This window comes from Sarcophilus harrisii, chromosome 4, assembly GCF_902635505.1.
Source record: "Sarcophilus harrisii chromosome 4, mSarHar1.11, whole genome shotgun sequence".
Taxonomy (NCBI): domain Eukaryota; kingdom Metazoa; phylum Chordata; class Mammalia; order Dasyuromorphia; family Dasyuridae; genus Sarcophilus; species Sarcophilus harrisii.
The window spans coordinates 424,660,697-424,685,859 of NC_045429.1; the positions used below are offsets into that span (position 1 = coordinate 424,660,697).

Here is a 25,163-nt window from a genome sequence, read left to right on the forward strand (position 1 = left end):
CCTGCCATTTTTGTTTTCTCCTTTCTAGTCCCAAGATCATTTTTTTTTATTATAGTAACTTTTTATTGACAGAATCCATGCCTGGGTAATTTTTTTTTTTTACAACATTATCCCTTGCACTCACTTCTGTTCCGATTTTTCCCTCCCACCCTCCACCCCCTCCCCTAGATGGCAAGCAGTCCTATATATGTTGAATATGTCCTAGTATATCCTAGATACAATGTATGTGTGCAGATCCAAACAAGATCCAAACAGTTTTCTTGTTGAACAGGGAGAATTGGATTCAGATCATTTCCCAGTGCTTTTTTTTTTTTTTTCCTTTGGGTGAAGATCATTTTTTTTTTTTGACAGAGAAAACAAAAATAAAATAAGAGAGTGCAGTAAGATAGAAAGAACTCTAGTTGGAATCAAGGAACTTGGTTAGAATTCATGTTTTCACAGCTAGTATTTTTGATAAAGGACTTACTCCTCAAATATGTAGAGAATATTTATAAAAATACAGGTCATTCCCCAAAAGACAAAAATGGTCAAAAGATATGGACAGGCAGTTTTCAGATGAAGAAATTAAAGCCATCTATAGTCATATGAAAAAATATTCCAGCTCAATATTGATTTAATAAATGCAAACTAAAACAGCACTGAGGTACCCATTCACAGGTATCAGTTGGCCAATATGTCAGAAAAAAAATGAGAGGTGATATGGGAAAACTGCAATGCTGATACATTGTTGGTGGAATTGTGAACTGATCCAACCATTCTAGAGAACAATGTGGAATTATATCCAATGGGCTATAAAACTATCCATACCCTTTGACCAACAATACCCCTGCTAGGTCTGTACCTCAAAGAGATTAAAGGCGATGGAGGTTGGGGTGAAGTATCTATTTGTAGAAAAATATTTATAGCAGCTTTTTTTTTGTAGTGACTAAAAATTGGAAATTGAGGACATATCCATCATTTGGGGAATAGCTGATAAGTTGTAGTATATGAATGCAATGGAATATTATTGTCCTCTAAGAAATGAAAAGCAGGCAGATTTCAGAAAAACCTGGAAAGATTCATATGAACTGATGTTGAGTGAAGTGAGCAGAACCAGGAGAACATTATACATAGTAACAGCCACATTATTTGAGGATCAACTATGATGGACTTAGCTCATTTTGTAAAATAATAATCCCAAGATTCATTCTAAAAGATTTATGTTGGAGAATGCCATTCACATTCAGAAAAAGAACTATGGAGTCTGAATGAAGATCAAAGTAGATTATTTTCACTTTTTGGTTGTATTTTTCTTTCTTATGGTTTTTATCCTAATTCTTCTTTTAGACTAATGTGGAGCTTTAAGATAATTGTACATGTATAATCTATATCAGATGGATTACTGTTATGGAAGGTGGAAAGGTGGAGAGAAAACTGTGAAGCTCAAAATATAAAAATGAATATATAAAATTATCTTTACATGTAATTAGAAAAAATAAAAAACAAGGAAAAAAAAACAATATTCCCATCATCAGAATTTTTTCACTTGAGTCTTCAGAACAGCATTCTAAAGAGGTAATCTGGGATTGATTTCCTATATAGACTTTCCATTAGGCCATAACTTACTAGCTCAACAGTGTGCCATAGTGCTTCTCCCCACCCCACCTCCCCAAAAAAAGCTAATACGATCCTGGGCTACTAAGTTAATAAAAATAAGGTGTCTAGAACAAAGAATTTAATATTTTTACATTCTTTTCTGGTCAGAATATAGTCAGAGAGTTGCATTTTGGATGACATGGTTAGAATGTTGTATTCAATTTTGGATATCACATTTTAGGAAGGTCACTGGAATATATCCAGTAAGGGGCAAAAGACAGCCTTCTGTCCTCAAGAAGTTTACACTCTAATGAAGGAGACAACAAACAATATAACAAAGCAAGCTATATAGAGGATAAATGGGACAAAAATTAATAGAAAAGGTCCTAGAATTAAGAGTGTTGGGGAAAGGCTTCTTGTAGAAGATGGGATTTTAGTTTAGACTAGAAGGAAACCAGGAAATTTCCTTTTACAGCCATTGCTATAGCCAAGTTTGGCCTTCTTTCTATTTCTTCAAAGTAACTACCATTGTCATCACCCTATTTTCTCACTGGCTGTACCCCTATACCTGGAATGCATATTCTTCATATCTCTACCTCTTAAGGCTCAGTTTACAAAGCTGCTCCCCATCATATACCTTCTATTTATTTTATATGTGCTTACACAGGATGTTCCAAAAGTCTTACTATAGGTTCAAGCTTACTAAAGCTTAATGCAGGGTTGTAGGACACCCTAGTGTAACAAGGCTCTCCAGATAAAAGCAGGGATGATCTCACTTTTGCTCTTTTATACAGCACCCAGCTCAGACATGGACATGTCATGTACTAAATAAATATTGATTGATTAGCACCAAAGGGAAGAACTAGTATTAATGGGTATAAGTGGACACAATTCCTCACAATCACAAAGTCCTAACTCTAATTCCTTCTTATCTGATCTTAAAGTCTTCAGAGTCACTTCCTTTGGGTTCATGGGTTGTAGAAAGTGGTTGCTTATTAGTTAAACCATCCCTGGATAAGGCAGCGATGGTAATGGTTTCTCTCTAAAAGGCTGTTATAAAAATGGGAGAGGAAGAAATAGAAGGGGTGATGGGGGGAGAGATCTCTTCTAGTCTATGTCATTAGCACAAATTGGTTTATCAGATTAGCTGTGACCATGGAATAATGGAAAAGCTCCAAAGAAGTATATTTGAATGAACAGCGGGCAGTGAAGTATGACAAGCCTATCTTGTGGTGGCTGAGGCTCCAAGGCAGGAACGTGAGCTGTGGATGGTGGGGTCAGTCTCTGGGAGGGTACGGGATGGCCCTGTAGCTAACGTCCTACTTCAAGAATACATTTTCTGGGACTTGCCTGCCAGAGTTCATCTGCTTTTGGGATCACCGCTCGATCCCTAAGTCTCCACAACTTCTCTACCCCCAGCGCCCCCTACACTGATCCAACCCTCCAGGAAGCCTATTCCGGAGAATGGACTGAACTGGGATTCATTTAAACACAACTTTATTGGCTTCATTCAAATGATGCTAAACACTGAGATGGATTGCTGGTCCAGGTCAGTTGGAAAAGCAAAAATATTGACCAGGATGAAGGTCCTCTGCAGTGCTACTGGTCAAAGGAAAGAGGAAGGGGATGGATGTGGGGGGCAAGAAGGTAGATGAAGACATTTCAAGATACCCAGCAGCCCTCAAGGAGACAAGCGCTACAGCTGCTGACCATCTTACTTTTCCCTTTACATCTCTAAATGAGTGGGAGAGTTCAAATGTGGTGGGGCCTGCACTAAGAGCTGATTCCACAGGTCTCCACAGCAAACAGATTCTCAGTTATTAGGAGGAATCCCACCCTGACGGTTGGCTAACAATCTGAGGGCAATCCAGGGAATGAAAGTTAAGTTGGGGAATCCCTAGTGGAGATCAGGAAAGGGCTGACAGACTATTTCTCACAAAGGAGCCCTCTGAGGTGCGGCCAGGGGACCAAGGGGAGAGTAGCTGGGTGCCCTGGAAACATTTCCCAGAGAGAAAGCTCTGCTGCACAAACAACACTCCCAGAGCAAGTGAGGGCTTGCTTCCCAGTGACTTCACTCCACCTACTTCTACGTTTCCCCGGGGTGAGGACCCCCCTCGGTCCAGTCCCGTGATGCTCCCTGCCCTCGGGGCACTGGCTTGCCAGCACCGAGAAGCCGCTGCCTCTCAGTGCCCTGGATCTCGGAGGAGGGCTCCTCTAAGGGGCCTGGCAGGGATGTGACCCTCGAGCCCTGCCTCCCGCACTGCAAGCTGGCCGGCGAGGAGCTGGCGATCCCCGATCCGGCCACACGGAGGCTCCTGGCCCCCACAAACCACAGTGCCTTTATCCGGGGAAAGGGGAAGTGGGCGAAGCAGGGGGCAGCACCTGAGGGCCGGCGGCTCCAGGCTAGCTCGGGTTTCAGGGGGGTGCCAAGCGGCCTGTCTGAGGCTCCTCTGTTCCCCGGCCTTGCACAGAACGTCTCTTGTGGCTTCCCCCCTCCCTCCTTTCTTCCTGTTGACTCTCCCCACCGGGCTCTGAATCACCAGGCTCCACAGGAAAGCGGCAGATGTTGACTTTGCTCGGGCGAAGCCCACGTCAGCTCCTCTGCTGGTGTCGGGTAGGAAGGCCCGGAGGTGAGGGGGTGGGGACTGGCAGGAGGCTAGGCCTGGTCGTTTCCAAACGGATGGGGATGAGGAAGAAAAAGGAAATAGGGAGGGAGAGAGGAGAGAGAGAAGGGAGGGAGGGAGGGAGGGAGGGAGAGAGAGAGAGAGAGAGAGAGAGAGAGAGAGAGAGAGAGAGAGAGAGAGAGAGAGAAGAGAGAAGAGAGAAGAGAGAGCCCCGGGACCTGAGCCCTGGGAAGGGTGGAGAAGAGACTGCCAGGGGAAGACGGACTGAGCAGGAGGACTGTGGAACCAATTTGTCTTGGCAGAGGCTGGCCTCCCTTCTTGAGAGAAGTATCCCTAGGATCCAGAAGTCAGACTTCAAGTTTGGAGGAGAGGGCCAGTGGGCACCTTTTGTTCTACTGGCTCCCCTTCAAGTCTCTAGGGCCCCCTGCAGAAGAGGCATTCACGGGGTCTTCTTCCACTTCATTGATCCACCTTTCCATTTCCATCTTCTTCAGGCGCTTTCTTTCGGGCAAAGAATCCAAGCTACATGGGAGAGGTGACGAGGAGCTCTCAAATTCCCCAAAGCCCTCGTCCTCCCACAACTCAGGCCAAGACCACAGGCTGCTTTCTCATTTGGGGGAGTGGTACAAAATACATACGTCTACTCTTTTCCTCTGCTCCTGCCCTTTCCATTAAGCCTTAGATCCCTAGTGAGGCAGGATGGCATGGGGGAAAGAAGGCTGGATTTGGAGTAGGAGAACCTGAATTGAAATCCTGGTTCTCCCACCTGTGTGAGCCTGGCTAATCCCTTTACTTTGGAACCTCAGTTTCCTCCTTAAGGTGATTGAGTTGGACTAGCAACTCTAAATATGTGATCTTAAGGTCCCCTACATACTTAGGAACAATCCCCCCACTCCTCCAATGTTCCATGGAATAGTACTCACTTTCCAAAGACAGAAAACAATGAGGGCCAATAATAAAAGCCCTCCTATGACGCTGCCAACCAGGATCCACAATGAGACAGGAACATGGCGGGCCTGGATTACCTCCAGGAGGCTCTGGAGGAAAAGGACAGCTTTCTTTTCTGGATCCTCCAGTTAGTCCCCTCCCCTGTTCTCTCCCACAGCCCTTTTCCCCATTCTCCCCTCCCACCCACTCAATACTTTTCATGAGCCTCCCGGGTAGATACACAACAGAGAGATGAGAAGTATCTCCAAAAGGGATCCCTAAGCAACCAGCAGAAGAACCCCAGAGATTTGATTCCTATGACTCATTTACTCACTGGATCACCAGGATAACATATTGCAATGACAAAGCTCAGTCACGCTGCACTGGGTTCAGCGCACACAGACCCTTTACCCACCTCACTCCATTGGGAGGCCTCCATCAGCTGCAAGATACTGCCTTCCTCAACCCCCAGTTTAAAGGTGCTGACCACAGTCACAGATTTGAACTTGGCCTGTGGGGACAAAAGGCATGAAAAATATTGGTGTGAGGGATCTATGGCCTGCAAATTGGGCAGAGAGGGTGTGAAGTTCCTTGAGTGACAAGAGTAAGATAAGAGGTGGGTCCCTGGACGCCCCATGATGAAAGAATGAAGAAGAGGAGGAAGAAGAGAAGTGGCGTCATGGAGGGAAGGAGGAAGGGGGATGGGGCAGCTAGCCTAAATCTCTTAAAATACTGTTTTTTATCATCTCCTTCATTTGCCTACTCAAGGCCAATGGCTTCCTCTGGGATGCTGTTACTATGTCAAAATGTATGAGCTCAGTTGTCACAGAACTCCATCATCTACTCCAGGGGTCCTCAAACTACGGCCCACAGCCAAATGCGGCAGCTGAGGATGATTATCCCCCTCACCCAGGGCTATGAAGTTTCTTTATTTAAAGGCCCACAAAACAAAGTTTTTGTTTTTACTATAGTCTGCCCCTCCAACAGTCTGAGGGACAGTGGACTGGCCCCCTGTTTAAAAAGTTTGAGGGCCCCTGATTACTCCATCACTCACTTTGGGTATCCAAATGCATCTATACACACACAACTCCAAATAAGACATACCCACACACACAGTTCCAGACAAGGCCTTTTCTTTCTCCCAGATGCCATTCTCACTCCTGCTTCTCTATTTCTGCTAATGGTGAAATTCCCCCCATGCCCACCACTACCACCAATGCTGTCCCTTCTTTATAACATTCTTCCAGGCCACCTTTAAGTCCCACTTTCTATGACCATCTTAGCTCATCTGAATCCCTCTTTTCTATGAAGTTCTATGGCCCTCACAGCCTGAACTATGTAGTTTAGCACCAAACAGTTCAAAGTTTTGTCTTCCCCACGAGATACTGTAAAGCTCTTGAGGACCAGACCTCTCTGATACTATTTTTCGATCTTCTAAATTACCTTGGAAACGGTGTTGGATTGGGAAATAAGAGAGGCTTGAGTTTGAATCTTTCACCAAAGATTCTGGTGTCTGACCTTGAACATTTGCTGTCTGACCTTGAACACAGTCTGAACTCCAATTTCCTCATCTGCACAACGGGGATAATTCTATCACTAGCATTTGCCTCACAGAGTTATGAGGATCAAATGAGAAAATGTAAAGCATTGATTTAAAAATGCTTTACATTTTCTCATTTGATCCTCGTAACTCTGTGAGGCAAAGGCTCATTATCATCATTAGGATAGTAATGACACAAGATGACAAAAGATGGGAATAGTCAATGCTGGAAGAGCTGTGAAAAGGCAGGCATATTAATATAATATAAACTGGTCAAGAAATTCTAGAGAGCAGTTTAGAACTATGGTCCATATCTAGAGGTCAGTGATAAAAAGAAAAGTCCCAAAGGCACCAACATGTTTGTACTGGAATTTTTTATAATAGCAAAGAATTGGAAACAAAGTAGAAGCCTGCTGACTTTTTAAGTGATGAACCAAATTGTGATATATGAATGCAACGTAATATTAATTTGCTATGAAAAGAGGTGATCATGAAGAATAGTAAGTAGCATAGAAGACCTATAACTGATACAAAGTAAACAGAATAAAAAATGTGCACAATGACTACTGCCATGTTAAGTAAAAAGGAAACAAAAAGTGGAAGCTGAATGCTGGGAAATATAATGACCACGTTTGTCTCCAAAGAAGAGGTGAGAAAGCATCTCTCCTTCTTGGGGGTTCACCAGTTGGATTTCTTTTTTAAGGACCAAGCCTTAGCCCCAGCACTCTGGCTTTCATTGATCGGCCAACAAAAGATCCCAGGACAAGCCAAGCTTAGTTTTTCTTTTGGCCCCAATTGCCTCAGAGTGAATGTTATAGCAATTGTTGCTATTGTTTTTGGCCAGAAACCCTAAGAGTCTTCTCCCAGATGGATTCATTTTTTTTTTTTTTTTTTTTTGATTAGGTAAGAGAAACTATTATTTGACTCAAGTATCACCGCATCTTAGTAACCGACAGACTGGTTGTTGTGTCAAACCGAGACCTGGTGGAAATCTTAGCTTAACAAGGCCAGGCCTCCCACTGCATCCGGGCCAGTCAGCCCAGTCTCTATCTTTCCACCGAACCCCAAGGCTCTGAGGAGAAAGCGAGGCCAGTGACCGGCCCAGCCCCTCCCAAAGACGGTTCCCTGGCCCGGCTCGGCAGCGCTGCCCTGACATCCCGGTCCCCTTGGGGAGCGAAGGACTGACAGCGACACGGGCACAGCACCCAGACAATGCCAGGCGTGGACAGACTGGTTTGTTTTTGTTCAGTTGGGCTGTTTTTTCTTTTGTTAAAAGGGTCGCTCCCCTTGGAAGTAAGAGAGGGAAGCAGAAGATGGAGAAAGGTTTAGAAATGGGAGGAGTGCAACGAGAGCCGGAAAGGGCCAGTTCCGGATCTCCCTGGTTCTGGAGCTGCCGGGGGAGCTTCCTCTAGCACAGGGAGGTGCCCTCTCGGTAACCCAGGGACCATGACTGGTCAGCGCGAAGGCCGCCAGCTTCAAGGCCGGTTTGTGTAAGTCGGAGGGACAGCAGGTGCTCAGTGAACGGGAGGAAGCGGCCGCTGAGGAAAGAAGCGGGTGCACAAGGACGGCCGCTACGGCCCAAGGCTGCGGGCTCACCCTTCGGAAGAAGTCATCGTGGATGAGTCTCAGGAACTGCAGTGAGCTCTGGGACCCCCGGGGCAGGCGGCCGAGGTGGCATCGTACCACTTGGCACCGGGAGTTGCTGCCGTTCTGCCGGGAGAAAGGGGTCAGCCCCACGGACAAGAAGGACTTCCTTCTCCCTCCCCCAGCCCCAGTGCCCGCCAGCAGGGCCCCCACCGCCTCCCCAGGATCTCAGTTTCTGGGTCTCTCTCCCCCGCGCCGGAGGCTCGTACCAGACGGCTGACGTGTCGCAGGTCCTCAGAGTGCACCGGAGCCTCAGAGGGTTCAGTCAGGTTCTGCACCATGCAGCTGGCCTGGAAGGGGCGGGCATACAAAGAGAGGTTCCCTCAGACCAGACTGCCGACCTCAGAGGCCCTTTTCCTTACCTCCCAAATGTGGGACCATCGATTCAGAAGCATAAAGGACCTGAAGAGTCATGCAATCCAATGCCCTCATTTTACACATGGGGAAACAGAGGTCCCTAGCCGTGAAGGGGCTAGTGGGAAGCCACAGGGGCTGGGCAGGGTAGAAACTCCAAGGCCAGAGTCCTTTCTGCCGTCCCATGCTGCCTGCTCGGCCTAGAAAGGGTCTGGTAAGTCCTGGGCCTGATCCAAGGGGCCTGCGTTAAGGTCACCTGCGTCCTTCACAATCCTCCCCTTATTCTGCCAAGCCCATGGGTCAGCTTTGGCCAACACATGGGTGCAGGCAGGACCCGGGATCTGGGCCCGGATGGAGAAATTCTGGGGAGGGTCCCACAGCCAGAAGGGCTTCAGGAAGGAGGCGGCCCAGAGGTAAGCAGCTCCCACTCACATTGTCAGCGATGATCTGGGAAAGGGACAAGAAGTAACTGCCCCCATAGGCCACGGCGGGAAAGAAGGCGGAAATCAAGAGGTCACTGATGGAATAACAACCTAGGTTCTGTACCTGATGGAGAAAATGGGGGGAGGGGTGTGAGGGTGCCCAAGGGAAGGAGGCTGCTCTCTCTCCCCCCAGCACGGGGGGAATCTGTGGAGGAGCCCAGGAGAATCCCCTCCACCAGCCCCATCCCCCTTTCCCCTGTCCGGGGATCCACCCCCTTTGCCCAGCCCCCTCCTGTCTCTCACCCTGAGAGTGGTTTTGAACTCGGGACCAGGACCCTCGGGGAGGGCCCCATAGGGGTGAACCTCATATCGGTGCAGCGTGGACTCACTTCAGGGCCACCAACACAGACACAAAACCAGGAAGTACCAGGAAGCAGAGGGAGCAGATGGTCAGCACGGGGACACTGGAGCATGGGAGGCAGGGCTGGGCAGGGACCCAAAGATGGGGGCATCCAAGCGCCACACAGAAGGCCCGGGGGCACATGAAGCACTGGCACAGGCGAGAACTTCCTCCCAAGCCCACCCCAATCCCCTCCAGCATGTCTGGCTGTGGCCTCTCCTGGGGCTGCAAAAAGGGAGAGGAAGGAGAGGGCAGCAGGGTCCAAGTCAAAGGTGCCGGGCTATGGACCGTGGTGAGGGAGGCCCGGGGTCAGGGCTGACCAAAGGGCAGGCTGGGCATCGGGCCCTACCTGGAGACCAGGATCTCAGGCTCATAGCGGATGTAGGCCGAGGCCTGGACTACGTTGTCGTGCAAAGTCTCATTGGACTCCAGGCTGTTGCTGCAGAGGGAAGGGGAGAGCCACAATCCCTAACTCCTCTGGAGAGAATTCTTCCTAAAGAAGCATCAACCCCCATCCCCTTGCTGTGAGGGCTCTTTCTCCCCTCCCTTCCCCTTCCTGCTGTGAGGGCTCTTTCCCCCACCCCCGGGGCCAGGCAGAAAAAGGAGGGGCCCAGAGGCTTACCTGGTCGCAGCCAGCCTTACAAGGGCTTGGCTTAGGAGGGAAGAGCAGCTGAATTCAAACTCCAAGACAAAGGTCACCTGGGTTGGGGGAGAAGGGAGCAAAGGCAGCAAAGGCCACGAGGTCCAGGGCCAGCTTTCAGAGTACTGACCTCCAAGCTGCACAAGTCTGGAGTGTGAGCCAAAGACTCCCTGAGAGCCACAAGGGTCCCTCGAGACTAGGGGTCTGCAGACCCTATCTCACAATCATCTTTTTAAATGCATAAAATAAAGTACAGAGGATTACCAAGAGGGCTAGAGGTTAATTAGAGATACAATGTATTTTCCATACATGTTCCAGGTCCCTGGGATCTCTGTTGGAGGGAGTGGGGTCTGAGGGTCCCAAATGAAGAAACTGTCTTAGGTGTTCTCTCCCAGAACCCCATAGCCGGCCTTCATTCCCTATCTATTCCAAACTTCTACAGGACCAGCTCCCTTGACTCTCCCACCTCACACTCCCAATCCCCCCATTCCCAGCAACGTCCTATCCAAAGGAAGAGAGCTCTGGGCCTGGAAGCAGGAAAACCTGAGTTCAAATCTAGCTTCAGAAACTTCCTTATTCTGTGTATGAGACCCTGGGCAAGTCACTTGCCCTGTTTGCCTCAAGTAGATAACAACTGTCCCTACTTCACAGTGTTGTTGTCAGAATCAAATTTCACACATACACACACACACACACACACACACACACTCTCTCACTCTTTATGAAAGCTCTTAGCACAGAGCCCAGCACACAGTAGGTGCTTTAACGCACGTCCCACTCCTTTCCCCCAAGTCCATCAGCTCACTCCCAGCCTTCCGACTCACCTTGGCCCCGGTCTGGAAAACAGGGTGCCCTATGCTACAGAGCTGGCCATGCGTGGAAGTGGCTGTACACTCCACCTTGACAGAGGGGTCCTTCTGGGGACAGAGAGTCAGGGTGTGAAGAGGCCCCAGACTTAGACCACTCTCCCCCTTCCCCACCTCTTTCACTTCCTCCCCACTCCTGTAAATCCCCAGGAAGGGGGAGTGACCAGGTAGCAGCTGCTTGCTCCATCCCTCCCACTACCACCCCACCCCACCCTCTTCCCTCCAAGGGCCACGGAAGGGCAGCAGGCTGGCCAAGCAGAACTTCTAGAACTCTCCTCCTTCTCTCCTTCCTACATCTGCTCCTACCCGAGCCCTCCTGTAAGCACCTGAGGCGTGAAGCTGGCCAGGTGGAGGCTCCTGGAGAAGCTGAGGCTCAGGTTAGTATTGTAGGCATTCTCCTTTCTGTTCTCGAGGGTTGCTGACACCAGCACCTTCTGCCGCCCACCTCGAACCACAAATGGCTTTTTCCTGAAGACAGAGTTGGGAAACCAGTAGTAGCCAACAGAGGAGCTCCAGGGGCCCCAGATACCCTATTAGAATCTCACTTTACAAATAAAGAAACTGAGGCACAAAGGAACCTCAAAGGCTTGGACACTTTATGTACCAATTTGCTACTTGTCATCTCTAGACTAGGCTCCTGATTTTGAATCTAGCCATTATCTAGAACTATCCCATCCTTGGGAAGAGCAAGGACGGTTCTGCTTTTGTCTTTGACTCTCCAGAGCTCAGCACAGTGCCTGGTGCCTAGTGGTCAGGAAGCCTTCCACTCCAAGTCCGTCTTCAAGCACCTGAAGGCTGTGTGACCTTGAGCAAGCCCCTTTACTTTGCCTAGCCTCAGTTTCCTCACCTGTAAAAGGGAGATAATAAAAGCACCTATCTTTTCAGGTATTGTGGAGGATAAAATTTCACATGTGTGTGTATGTATATAGACACACATACACAAACATTTTCACGTGTAAATATTTACATATTTAAAACACACGGGAAATCTTAAAGTGACGAATGCCAGCAATTATAATAATGACGTGCTTGGTGACTGACTGACATGCCTCCCTTTGCCCCCTTCCCCGCTCCCCATTCTGTCCATCTACTTCCCTTCCATCTGGTCCCAGTTTGCTTCTCACACCTGGAGCCCCGGATGTCCATGTCTACCTGGAGTACCAGGTCGGTATGGCATTCGTTATCAGGCCCACAGTCCTTTGAGAAAGGTACCTAGGAACAGGGAACAAGGTATAAAGAGGTTCAGGGGAATATAAATGGCCCAGAAGGCAGGAAAAGTCAGGAGCAGGGAGGCAAGAAGTACGTGGAGGGCAGTGGGGATGACTGGGGAGGACTGGACAGCTTGTCCCATAGTCGGAGGACATGTAATTCTGACTACTCCCATCTCCCTTCTCTCTCCTGCCCTGCGAGGACATAGATGACAGTGGGGTGCGGAGGGCGTAACACAAGGCTGGAACAGAGTGTCAGAAGCCGGGGGTGGGGGGGAGGTCACTAACCAGCTTTCGAAGGGAAGTGGGCGAGTCCTCATCGAGCACCGGCCTTGGCTTTGTGGCGTTATCCAGCTCAAAGGTTACCGCCAGGGCCAGCGGCCGGAGGTAGTCAGATGCATCCTGAGGGGAGGAGGACTAAATGGGTCAAGGGATCCATAGGCCTGACTCCTTTCAGACTCCAATCTCATCCTCCCCCCTGGCCTTTTGAAACCTCGTCTCAGGAACACTTCCCCCGGCTGCCTGCCACCGCCAAGCCCTTTCCTCACCAGCACGTGGAAATGCAGCTGCTGACAGGTGACGTTCCCCACACTGACCCTTAGCCGCCGCACAGGCAGCCTCTGGCCAAAGCCATCAAATGCCGCCCGAGCCCCGGCTGTCCACTCGTCCAGGGAGGCGCTGAATCGGACATCTAGAGAGGAAAGGTGGAGGGTGAGGGCAAGAAGAAGGGGGGTGGGCTCACTCACTGCCCCTGGAGGTGGCTTACAGAAGCGGCGGTTCCAGCGGCCCGGGGTTCGGGAAGTTACTTGGAAGCAGAGGTCAGCAGTCAGGCAGGTGGCATCCTGGCCATGTCGCTGACAATCCCGCTGCACCACACTGACTGCCGGAGGGGTCACCGTCAGCGAGGGGGCCAGGTGGACGATGGGGCGGGAGCTGGTGAAGTTGAGGGAGAGACCCCACAGAGGTGAGAAGCATATGGGAGCAGACCCAGACTGTCTCCCCATGATCTCCAATCCAGATGACTTCCAAAGTTCCCTATAAAACCTGATAGTCTATGATTCTATGCCTCATTGTGGCTCCTCCCTTTAAATATTAAGAGAAGGAAACAGGGGAGCCCCTTCTCCCCTGGAGAAACCTGGTACTTGAGCTCTGGACCCACACCTGAGCAGTACAGCTGCCCCCTGAGCCCCCACAGCAACATCCACAAGTTCATCCCCGTCAAGGTCCAGTTGTCCATCCACACTTCGGCCAAAGTAGCTGAGTGGCTGAGGCATGGAGGCAGCTGAGATGCGCTAGAAAGAGACAGGAAACAAGAACTAAGGCCCCTTCTTATCTCTTGAAGGAGGCCTCACTCCTCCTGAAGCACTCTTCCTCCCTGATCTCCTCAAACCCCCCCATTAACCACTTTCAGGACCAGGGATCACAACAACATCCCCCACAGCTTTCCTAGCACCATCCCCCTGCACTTTACAGTATTTCCACCCCAGCTCTACCAGGGTCTGAAGAGGGTCTACAGCCAGAAAATTTGAGGTAAATGGGACAGATTCAGGGTTTTTGGGGCTCTTGCTGGAGATTTTGGGAGATTAGGATTCTGGACCTCAGTCTGACATTTGCTAATTGTGTGATCTTAGGATCCCCAAATTTTCCTGAGCAGGGCAGGTCGCCCCTCTTCCCCATCACAATGTTTCTATGGCTCTCCTAACCTGCGCAGGATGGGGCCGGATGCCACCCTGGGTCCCATGATAGATGTACAGAGCTCCTCTGTGTCCATCTTCCAGGGGTGCCCCCACAGCCACGTCTGCAAAGCCATCCTGGTTCAGGTCAGGCAGGGCAGCCATCGCAAAGCCAAAACGGGAGTCCTGGGGGGGGTCTGGCTGCAGGGTTCTCCAGAGGATCAGCGAGGGCTGTGGGAAAGCATGATGAGCGGTCTCCTTGGGGTCTTTTCTCTCCCCACCCACCCCCAACCTTTCTAGGTATTACTGTCTCTGCTTTATCTCCAGTGTGTCCTAGCCCTACTCACTTGGCCCACTAGGTAGACATATACTCGTCCTGTCTCCCGATACTGGGGCCCCAGATACATAGGGGCAGCCACAAGAAGAACATCGGTCACCCCATCACCATTGGTGTCCAGGGGGCAGAGCTCACTGCCAAAGTAGGAGCCGATCTATGAGGAAGGAAAAAGAATGAGGCTGAATGCCCCCAAGAGTGGGAGGGGACCTAACGTCCCTTCCTGTGTCGGCCCAGTGGCTGAGGACCCCCCCCCCCCCCCCCCCCCCCCCCCGCCATGGATGGATCTCAACCCTAGGAGACTTCAGAGTTCTCCACTGGGTGGCGATTCTCATTGTCCCTCACAACGCTTCCTGCCGTGTCCACACCTGTTCCCCTTGGAGGCTCTGGGCAACGTTCATAGACCCATCTTTCCTGAGCTGGAAAGCGATGACCTTCCCTCGATGTTTAAACCGAGGGGCTCCTGAGAGAAACAGACGTCGTCCACCCAGGAGAATCAAGGAGGAAACTGAGTAACCTAGAAGTGGGGAGATAGGGTTGAAAAGAAGGAAAGCAGGGAGAGATCATGGCGTCAGAGTAGCAGAAGACAATGGAAAATTACTAGAGGGAAGACAATTTTTGGATTCAAAAGGCAATGGAGGGACCTCCATTGTATATCATTGTATATCAAGTAGTATATCTTCTGAGGTATAATTTACCCAACTCTCTTTTAAAAATCAATTTTAGGGGCAGCTAGGTGATGCAGTGGATAGAGCACCAGCCCTGAAGTCCGGAGAACTTGAGTTCAAATCTGACCTCAGACACTTAATGTTTCCTAGCTGTGTGACCCTGGGCAAGTCACTTAACCCCAACTGTCTCAGGGGGAAAAACAGAAAAGAAATTCAATTTTATTTTCAGTTCTGAATTCTCTTCCCCTTTCCCTACATGAAAAAGCCCATTACCAATATGTAAGATAATGCAAGATAAATTCCCACATTAGTCACATCAGAGAGACAGACAGAAATAGAGAAAAAGCAGTAGAGAGACAGAAATATCCTCAATCTGCCCTTGGAGTTCACGAGCTCTCTGAGATCCACCCAACACTCACCCAGGTAGGCAGCATGATTCTGGAGAGCAGTAGGGAACTCCTCTTCCAGGGCCGTGCGGGGAGGGAAAAGGCGGTGACCCTCCTTCAGCCACAGCACTGAGCCCCCCCAATCATAAGCCCCCACCATTCCAAACAGAATCCCATCCTGTGGGAACAGGGAAATACTGAGCAGTCATGGGGATTACTGAAGAGGCAACAGGGATTCATAGGGAGACCCTCCTCCGTAAAAGGGAAAGGATAGCTGTCATCTAGAAGCTTAGCCCTTCAAAGAGTTCACCGAGGAGGGCCAAGGTCACCTTGGGCAGGTTCTCAGAAAGAGAATCACGGTACAGGTGAGATTAGTGGGGCTGACATCACCTGGGCCAGAGGCTACGGGGGCGGCAGCAGTAACAGAAGGTCTAACCTTTAGCTGGTGGGTAGAGAAGCCGATCTGGGACATCTCTAGTCCGAAGGAGCTTTCGTTCTCCCCATGGGAACCTGGGGTAAGAAAGAATAGCAGGAGAATGCAATGAGACACACAGGTCTAGGCCAGGATCTCCCAATTCTTTTACTTCCAGTTTCTACTGATCCATTAAAATCATCCTTTTTGATGCTTTAAAGTTAAAGGAAGCTAGCTCAGCACTGGGAACTTCCTGTTCAGAGCTGTCCAAAAATGGGATGAATGCCTTCATCAGGCCTCCCCTTGATTTTCAGAAAAGGGCTGGACAGGGATGCTGGGGAGAGGTTCAGGCTCTCAGGGAGGCATAGGACCTGGGAAGAGTCTCTCTGAGACTCTCTGAGATTCTCAGCTTCTACATCCTACCCTCCAGGCCAAAGATGCGGTCTCCTAGGGCATCCACGATGTCAGTCAGTGCAGCCTCATCTGTGACGTTGAAGAAGAATCTCTCATCTGGATCACTAGCAATGGCCCTGATTTCCCGGAGGAAGGAGCTAGGATCACGTTGCCTTCGAATGTAATGACCCAGGACCTGGGTAAGGTTACAGATCTCTGAGCTGGAGTGGTAATGGAGCTTGGGGGGCAAAGGCAGGATTTGCAGAGGTGTAAGGTGGTATTGCCCTCCCTTTTTTTTTCCTAAGGAAGTCCCCATTCCCTAATATCTCCATCTTCCCGACCCTACCTCCCACTGTTGCTTACAGCAATCCCATATCGGGTCACACTGCCAGCTTCACAGGCCCTGAGTGCTGCTGGAAGTTCCTCCCCATCATGGGATTCCCCGTCTGTGACAACAACTAGCAAACGGGCAGCCTCTGGCCGGCCCCCTCGAGAGGGACTGAATCCTTCTGTGCTGGAATAGGAGGGAAGGAAAAGGAGGGGTGAGACACTGGGGTCTTCCACCTTTGGCATACATACACACATTCCAACCTAGGATAAACTGGGAGAAAGAGGCAGAAATGAGCAAAATAAGTAAGTCAGGGCCAAGATTTAACTCTTATCATATGTATACCTGTGTAGCAGGTACCATGGAGGGAACTAACGACAGTAAGCCGCAGCCCCTAGCTTTAAGGGAATAGTAATCTAGCTGAGAATACAGGAGGCACACTTTACTGCAGGTTTTCTGTTTTTCTCACCTGTCATACCCAATTAGTTTCCAAGCCCTATAGGTTTCCCCTCATCTATAACTCTTCAATCTACTCCCTACTTTCTCTTCTCACTATCCTATCCTACAACAGGTCTCATTATCAATCCCTTCACATCTCTACTACTCTTTCTCTTTCATTAGCATCCTTTATACCTCATCTGATTAATATTTTTTAATGCACAAAACTAACCAAGTCAATACATCCAAAGGATTTCAGTGGCACTCTAATGGCTCCTGCAGAAGGGCCATTCTGGCCCCCAGTAATTGTCTGCTGGCTCATCTCAAAGATTCAGAATAGTTCAGTTTAATAAGAAGTGCTGAACAATCAGTGCACAAAGTCCTGTTTACCCTGTTGAGAGGCTGCTTTATTCTGGTGACTGGCTGAAAAATTAAATCAAAAATTTAGGGGATGAACAAACTTGATCTTGTCTCTCCACAGGGTCCCATTTGTGTAGAGGGAGGAGCCCTTTGCTCAGAGAGAGTTACAGGGAAATGTTTTACCATCCAGCCAAGGTCATAGGAACAGGCTCAGGTCCAATAAACTTAGAAAGTAGTGATGGGATGAGTCAAACCTGTCTCCCATATCCTTTGCTCCCTCAATCAATTATAATGCTAAAAGATTTCAAAGGAGCAAAGATAACACCTTACTTCTCAATCACTGCCCTAGAATCCCTGGGAAGTAAGGAAAATTAGTGAAATGTTACTGATACAAGTCACAGGTAACAATTTCTATTTTTTATAAAGAAAAAGCAGTTACTTTGTTACTGCTTACCCATGAATTGACCTGACGCTGTAGGTACACTCTCGGATAGCTCAGTTGGGGCCCACTTCAAGATAAAGACCTGAGAATTTATAGTACTTCTTGTCGTTAGCCTTTCTTGGTTGGTTATAAGAATGTCTTTGAGTAATCATATTTAGATATGTGCCTAAGTTCTCTTTTCTTCCTTTCCTATGCTGATTTACAGTAGATGGAAGAGGAGCTGAAGGGAAGAATTTAGAACTCAAATTTTTTTAAAATGTTGAAAAATAGCCATTTAGAAAGGCTTTGCTGCCAAATGTAGGAAGCAAAATGGTTAGAACTTGATCAATTTTCATTTTTATTTTAATGAAAACCTTGTGGACTTAGAAAATAGCAGCAATTATCTTACTTCATCAGGTTCAAACTGCTTTCCCTAGCATCATAGGTCCTGATTGATGCGGTGCCACTGTGTATATCCATCCTAATTAAATATGACTTCCTGCCGTATATTCTATGTTTCAGTCAAGTTGTGTCATATCCCTAGAACATAACTGGAATCTTCCTATTTCTATGTGTTTGCTTCTAGAATGTCTTCTTTCCCTGCTCTGGGTTCTCCTCTCTTTCAATGTACTTTTTCACACTTAATAAATACTTAATTTTATTTATTTATTATTATTTGCTGAGACAATTGGGGGTGAGTTGCCTAGGGTAACATAGCTAGGAAGTGTTAAGTGTCTGAGGTCACATTTGAACTCAGGTCCTCCTGACTTCAGGGCTGGTGCTCTATCCACTGTGCCACTTAGATGCCCCTAGTTGGTAATTTTATCATCTCCAATGGCTTCGATAACCATCTTTATCAGATGATTCCAAAATTTACATATAGGATCATAGATTTAAAGCTGCAAGGGACCTTAGAGGTTGAGTCCAACCCTCTCATTTTACAGATGAAAAAACTGAGGCTCAGTGGTTACGTGATTTATCCAGATTAATAGTAGTTAAATTCCCAAGTAAGAGTCTAAGCCTGGTCTTCTTGACTCCAAGTTAGAAGTCCTCTCCACTCTGCCATATGAAGTCCTCAACTCTCTCCTAACATCATCAACTACTTGCTGGGCATCTCTACCTTGATGTCACATAGACATCTCAATGTCAAGGTATCCAAAACAGAACTCAACATCTTTCTCACCAAAACCACCTTCCTCCTAATTTTTCTATTTTTGTCTAGGCCATTACCAACTTTCCAGTCACCTAGAAACAAAACCTCAGATCCATATTAACTCTTCCTTCATCCTCTACATCCAACAAATAGCCAAGTGCAGTCAATTAAACCGCCAAACCTTTCTCCAATTCATTCCTTTGTCTTCAGGGAGCTCTAGGATAAAATACAGATTCCTCTCTTAACCTTATTATTTTTTTAATTTTTAAAATGTTTACTAATTTTTAAAAAAATTAACCTTAAAGCCCTTCACAATCTGATACCAATATATCATTCCAGCCTCAGACAAGCATTAGGTGTTCCAGTCAAATTGACTTACTTGTTCCCCATACATGGCATCCCTTATTTTTTGTCTCCAAGCCTTCACACGGGCTGACACCCATGTCTGCAATGCTGTCTTATCAGTCTCCTTTCCTGATCTCCCAAATTAGTAATGGCCTTTTACTTGAAGACCCACATAGTTTGTTATTGTTCACCTTCCTAGTACATCTATTACATGTCTATTTTTTCCCTTGTCTATATATTTCATCCCCCTCCCAGACTGACCTTTATGAGAGCAGGGACCAATTGATTTATGCTTTACATTTTCCCTACCCTGGAAGAATGCTTGGCAGAAAGTACACCATAAATATGTTTGTTGAATTGAACATTAGACACTTGAAAAATATATTTACACAGTGTATTAACTAAAAATGCTACAGTACGTTAGTGCTGAATGCACACAAAGGGAGGGGCTCAGGAGCTGATGGGGTTGGTCAAGAAAAGTTTTCCGGAAAAAATTAGTTTTGAGCCAAATTTTGAAGGAAGGAACAGAAAACACAGATTTTTTGAGAAACAGGGAGTGGGATGAACATCTGTTTGATCAGTCTCTAGTTTATTAAATCCATCTTTTGTTCCCTTGAAAAACATCGGAATACTGACACATCTCTAGCCCTATAATTCCTCTCCCATTTGCCACAGTGCCTCAAAGATCACTGAAGACTTTTCTAGCAAACAGTTCAACCCCTCTTCCCAGCCTTCTTTCAAAGTCTTATTTCTGCTGGGATCATTGCCTTAGATCCCACACTTAGGGTTGTAGCCTTAGCTTCCAGCTTCATCTCTGACTTTTCCCTCTCCACCCCCACCCCTGCTCCACAGCCAGAGAACTGGTGCATCTTGTCAATATTCTGCCTTATTCATTCCCAAGCATCTTTCACACATAGCACCTCCTCTCTAACTAGCCCATCATCACGTTAGTTTAGACCGTGCCTGACACTCACTTGCACTAATTATGATCACAATAGCTTCCCAGCCTCTCCAATTCCCCTTCAAAAACCCTCCAGAATACTCCTTCCAAGGCAGAGATCACGCATGTCATTCCCCTGCTCTACAAACTATTGTTTTAATGATCAAATCAAACTCCTTAGCCTTAGCATTCAAGGCCCTCAGCCATCACCTCCTTTTTCACATTATCCCCCTTCAAGTACTCTACATTCCAGTCAAACTGGACTAATAGTCCTTGAATTTGGCACGCCGTGGCCAGGCCTGGTGCAGTCCCTGGCTAGGATGTGCTTGGAATGCACCACTCCTTCCTCTGTTCCCTCTCTAAGATTCTCTAACTCCAAGCCTGTGGGGCTTCCCTTGGAGCCGTCAGCTATCAGAACTTTCCCCCTCCTTAAACATGGGTAGAGGAGATTTCTTCTTCATCAGATTCACTACCTGACATATCCCGTTCCTTTTGTCCTTATCTGTGCCCATGAACGTAAGCTCTTTGGAAACAGAGATCTTTCGTTTTTATGACTTCCAGTTTACTTTCTATTTGCTTTCATTTCTTTCCCACCCCCACCCCCTATCAAAAAGTGTGAGGATGTATACAATTCACCTTACTCTCTCCCAGAATCCTTCCCAAGGCTATTCCTCCCCACAGCTCCCAGGACCTTCCCTCCCTTCCCTCCATCGCCTCTCCCCCACCTCACCAAGCCACCATTATGGCCTGAGCTGTATGGGTTTCTCGCCCTTCTCTTCGGCTCAGGTTCCGGGCAGCTTTCACGACCTCTTCCTTGGTCCGGAAATCTCCAAGTGACCATTCATGCACAGCAGTCTCCCCATACTGAACCAACCCAACCTGGAGAGGGAGGTATTTTGTTAATACCTCTGTCTACACCTGCCACTCATCTCTGACTTCCACCCTCACCCCTTCTCACCTGTATCTGTTCGGGGTCAATGAACAGCCTCCCCACCAGTCTACGCAAGAAAGTCTGAACCTCAGCCCAGGGGTAGATGCTGTTGGAGCCATCCAGGACAATGACCACGTCCATGTAGGTGGGGCAGCCTAGATTTTGGAGGCAGCAGAACGGGGAAACTAAAGCACATCAGGGCAAGAGTGTGGGGCAGCCTCATTGGGGGGGAGGGTGGCTGAATAAGTGGGTATGTGAAAGTAATGGGTTATTGCTCTAGAAAAAAATAATGAACAGGCTGCTTTTAGAAAGGCTGGGAAAGATTTACACAAACTGATGCTGAGAGAAACAAGCAGAACCAGGAATACATTGTACACAATAACAGCAGGACTGTGACATGATCCAGTTATGAAAGGCTTAGTTCTCAGTGGTTCAGTGATCCAAGACAATGCCAACAAACTTTGGATAGAAAACACCATCTGCACCCAAAGATAGAAACTATGGACACTGAATATAATACATGCTATGTTTACTTTTTTTCCTTTTTCTTCTGTTTTTTTTTTTTCCTCTTGGGGTTTTCCCTTTGTTCTGATATTTCTCTACCAACATGATTCACAACAAAATGTGTTTTTAAAAAATGAATTTACATGAACCAGAAAAAAGAAAAAGAAAAAAAGAAAATGAGTTGGAAAAAAAAAAAAGTGTGGGAATAGTACAAAGAACATTGGTTCGGGAATAAGAGAATGTGGGTAAAAAACCTAGCTTTGCTTTTTATTATCTACGTGATCATAAGTAAGTCCCTTTTCTTCATTTATAAAATGAAAATAATACCTATTCACAATGTTATTAAGAGGATCAAGTGCTTAGCACAGTGCCTGGCACAGAGCAGGGGCTAAATAGATAGCTAGACAGATAGATAGATAAATGAGAGATTTCCCTTCTCCCCTTCCCTCCCCACCACTCACGCTGTGCAGTAGGTGCTAAGCTCCCCCAGGGGCGAAATGAGGCATCCACTTGGGCACAGATCCCAGAACTGTACACGGAAGTACCACAAGCACGAGACCACAGCGGGGCACAGGCCTGAGGAAAGGGAAATGGCAGAAACGTGAGTCCCAGATCCCAGGGCAGGATCCCATTCCCCCCTTCTCAAGCTGTTCTCTGCCCCCCTATCTCCCCCATAGTGTCTAAACACCATCCATTTGGTCCTTCCCTACTCTCCACACCATTAACTTTCGGAACTGCTCCCTCAGTGGATCCCTAGCATGGACCCCCCCATCATTAACCCCCACAGTGCTCCTCATTCCCACCTCACCATAAAGCCCCCATCCACATCAGTTTTCAGCAGTGACATCCCAAGGTGCATGTTCACAGCCGGACTGGATGAGTTTCCCAGTGGATAGTCCCCTGGAGGTGATAGTGGGTCAGGAGTGGAGAGGGAAGGAATACTCAGACAGTGTTATTAGGGGGTGGGGAGTTTGAAGAATGAGGTCAGGGGCCAGGGGCCCAGGTCAGAGAGTGGAGAAAGCTGAAAGGGAGCAGCCTCTGCTTACCCAGGTGGCCCTTGGCACAGGAGGCGTTAGGCCGCTCCTCCACAGGACAGAGATACACATCCCCTCTCCTGTCTCCCGAAGGTCCATCCCAAGGGGCCCCCACCAACATCCTGTGAGACCAAGGCTGTGCATGAGCATGGTTCCCCAGAGTACAACCCTAAGCTGAGGAGGGGTCCCAATGCCAGAACCTCAGGGTGTGATCACCCCAGTTTATTCCCCCCTTTAAGCAGGATCCCAGACGTCTCATCCCTTCTGAAAATAAGGGCAATTACTCTGATTATCGATGGCTCATGGGGGGGCAGATAGTAGTGGTCCAAGCTAAAGTCTACCCTTCTGTTTCCCCACTGGCTTCCCCTTAACCAGCGCCACCCCAGTGCCAGCCCTTGTCCTTTCTTCTTGTTGGGGTTCCCTTTGACCATCACAATACCCCACGTCGTCCCAGGCTTCCCTCACCATCCACGTCCTCCCCCCACATGCTGCAACACACTGTATCCGAACTCGGCCTCAGGTGGCCCGTGAAACAGCCGAGGATGACTATCGTCCAAGTTGAAGGAGAGGCAGAAACCTGGGAGAAGGAGGGATGGAGGGAGGAAGGATCAGTCACATGGTCAAGGGCTTAGGAGAAGCCCCAGGAAGGCTTGGCTAAGGGAAGAGACCTCGAGCCAGGACATGCTGGCCTGAGCCGTCTGGCCCTCTCCTTGTCTGCCTCTAGCAACGTTTCCATCTGCGCCTGCTGGCCCAAGGGTGTCTTCTCTACCTTGTTTCTATCCAGATATCCTGTTCATCCTATCTGTGGCCCTTAGCCACAATGACATACACAGCTGTGGATTCATTCCCGCCCCCGAAATCTCTTTCACAGAATCAATCTAAAGGGTCGGGTTACTCAGCCCCCCTTTTCCTGCCTGCCCTCATCTAACCTGGGAGGCTCAAACAAAAGCAGGGGAATGGCCGCTTTCTGTAGCACCAGAAAAAAGCCCCAAGCCCTGTGGGGTCCAGGGGTTAGACCTGAGCCTGAAAAGGACAGGACACTGAAGGCCGTCTGTCTCTTACAAGTCTCCCCTCTGTTTCTCCATCTCCCCATGTCAGAGTCTCATGCAGGCGCACACAGATTCCTATGTCTTCGGACTCAGCCCCGGAAACCTCAGGAGCAATTACCGGGGTGGAGCAGCCTGCCCACACACAAACTTCTCTCTGCCCCCACCACAGGGGTCCCAAAACTTCACCACCCTTCTGCCTTCCCAGCACAGCGACAACCCACTCCCTAACTAGACCCCTGTTCACTTCCTGAATAATTTAGTCCCCTCCCAGAGACCCCACATCATGTCCTAGCTGGTCCTTTTCTTCCTAGCCCAAGCTCATTCCAGACTCAGAATGGGTATTTTGGGAAACACAGATTATAGGGGAAAGCCAAGATCCCCTTAAACCATGGCCAAACCACCTCCGCCTTTTAGGGGTCCCTCCCTACTTCCCAGACCATCCCTTCCCCTACTCCCTTCCTAACAAATGCCTCCTCAGAACAAAGGAGTATCTCATATGAATCTTCAGGCCCCCTGGACACTAGGAAGTCAATAGGTGGGGTGGAACTGCATGCGGTCATTGGCTAAATATTCTTAGGATCCCAGCCACTCTGGCCAAGGGGGACCCTGAGGATAAGGGGCCACATGGAGCATTCTGGATGCATTAATTGCCCATTTTCCACAAGTCTGGGCACCAATTCCAGATAACAAAGCAAAAGCTTCCACCAGCACCATAGGAAATCTCTCCTACTATCATCCTGGGAGAGGAGGGAATAATCAGTCCACAAGTAACATGGATTCAGTCACACTTTTCAGAGCCCTGTCCTTAGGGCTCTCAGCAGCAGGGTGTCTCCTCCCTCCACAAAGGACATTCTTACCCCTAAGGTCCCAGCCCCAAGACATCCCACACACCTGCCTCCCCGCCAAGCCCCAAATGGTTAACCTCCCTCACCTGCCAGGAGCAACACGGGGAGAGGGAGGTGAGGGCTGAGGGAGAGCTCCATGCCTGGCCGCTGTTCTGTCTCTCTGAGGAGTCCTCTGTGCTCCTGTCCTGTTCTGTTTTCTTTACTTACCCTCCTGTCCCGCCCCCTCCCATTGGCAGCTAAAAATAAAGTCAGACTGGCCAGGAGGAGGGATGCTGGGGAGGCTGGAGGGAGCCCCATGCCAAAGCAAGGGCCGTTACAGTGAGCTTCGCAGCCTCCCCTGCTGCCCCCTGGCGGCCTCATCGGGAAGGCCTGGCGGAGATTCATCCCACCTCTCCCTCCCTTTCTCCTTGGATGGGGTGCTTAGGATCCCCCAAGCTGATTTTATTCATCTGGGGTAGGGAAGGTAGGACCACCACGATGCTTCCCTGCCCCACCAAGCAGATTCACTCTGTCACAAGCTGTGGCGTGGACCTCAAGCTTCTTGGTCTGATTCCATAGATTAATCAACTGGGAGGGCGTTAGGAGCAAGCGGTGGCTCTAAGGGGACCAGTTCTCCGCCGTGGCTCGTCATCCTGTAGCTATCCCAGCTGAGACGCTGGATGACATACCGATCACAGTTTCCCCCCTTCCCTCTGCATCCCTAGTACTGAGCCTGCAACCCTGTGCCCAGCCAACACCACAGAGAGCCT

General features: G+C 48.7%; 1 protein-coding gene across 2 annotated transcripts; it reads right to left on the minus strand.

Moving 5' to 3' along the window:
- Positions 1–4,340: 4,340 nt before the first annotated feature.
- ITGA10 (integrin subunit alpha 10) lies at positions 4,341–25,095 on the minus strand. 2 transcript variants are annotated; one of them, XM_031967421.1, is made up of 30 exons: positions 24,501–25,095; positions 22,986–23,097; positions 22,533–22,642; positions 22,295–22,386; positions 21,948–22,062; positions 21,010–21,137; positions 20,782–20,930; positions 16,430–16,580; positions 16,097–16,262; positions 15,698–15,771; positions 15,295–15,439; positions 14,576–14,724; positions 14,221–14,364; positions 13,904–14,104; positions 13,362–13,492; positions 12,967–13,133; positions 12,749–12,891; positions 12,489–12,602; positions 12,119–12,204; positions 11,319–11,460; positions 10,951–11,040; positions 10,109–10,185; positions 9,836–9,925; positions 9,390–9,474; positions 9,097–9,210; positions 8,520–8,600; positions 8,263–8,376; positions 5,542–5,637; positions 5,123–5,236; positions 4,341–4,721 (listed from the first exon to the last, which is right to left on the minus strand). In XM_031967421.1, the coding sequence occupies exons 1-30, from the start codon at positions 24,796–24,798 to the stop codon at positions 4,659–4,661; spliced, it is 3,741 nt and encodes a 1,246-aa protein (XP_031823281.1). In that variant the 5' UTR covers positions 24,799–25,095; the 3' UTR covers positions 4,341–4,658. The 2 variants fall into 2 exon arrangements, with proteins under 2 accessions (XP_031823281.1, XP_003769939.2); XM_003769891.4 differs by having other exon boundaries at positions 10,951–11,043.
- Positions 25,096–25,163: the final 68 nt, after the last annotated feature.

What these genes read in the sequence shown, in the direction of transcription:
- ITGA10 (XM_003769891.4), bottom strand. Translation starts at nt 24,798, where the DNA reads ATGAATCTCCGCCAGGCCTTCCCGATGAGGCCGCCAGGGGGCAGCAGG. An exon ending in TCCGGCCCCATCCTGCGCAG is followed by an intron (nt 13,493 to 13,903) that starts GTTAGGAGAGCC and finishes GTCTCTTTCTAG; the next exon opens with CGCATCTCAGCTGCCTCCAT. An exon ending in TTGTTTTCTGTCTTTGGAAA is followed by an intron (nt 4,722 to 5,122) that starts GTGAGTACTATT and finishes TCTCCCATGTAG; the next exon opens with CTTGGATTCTTTGCCCGAAA.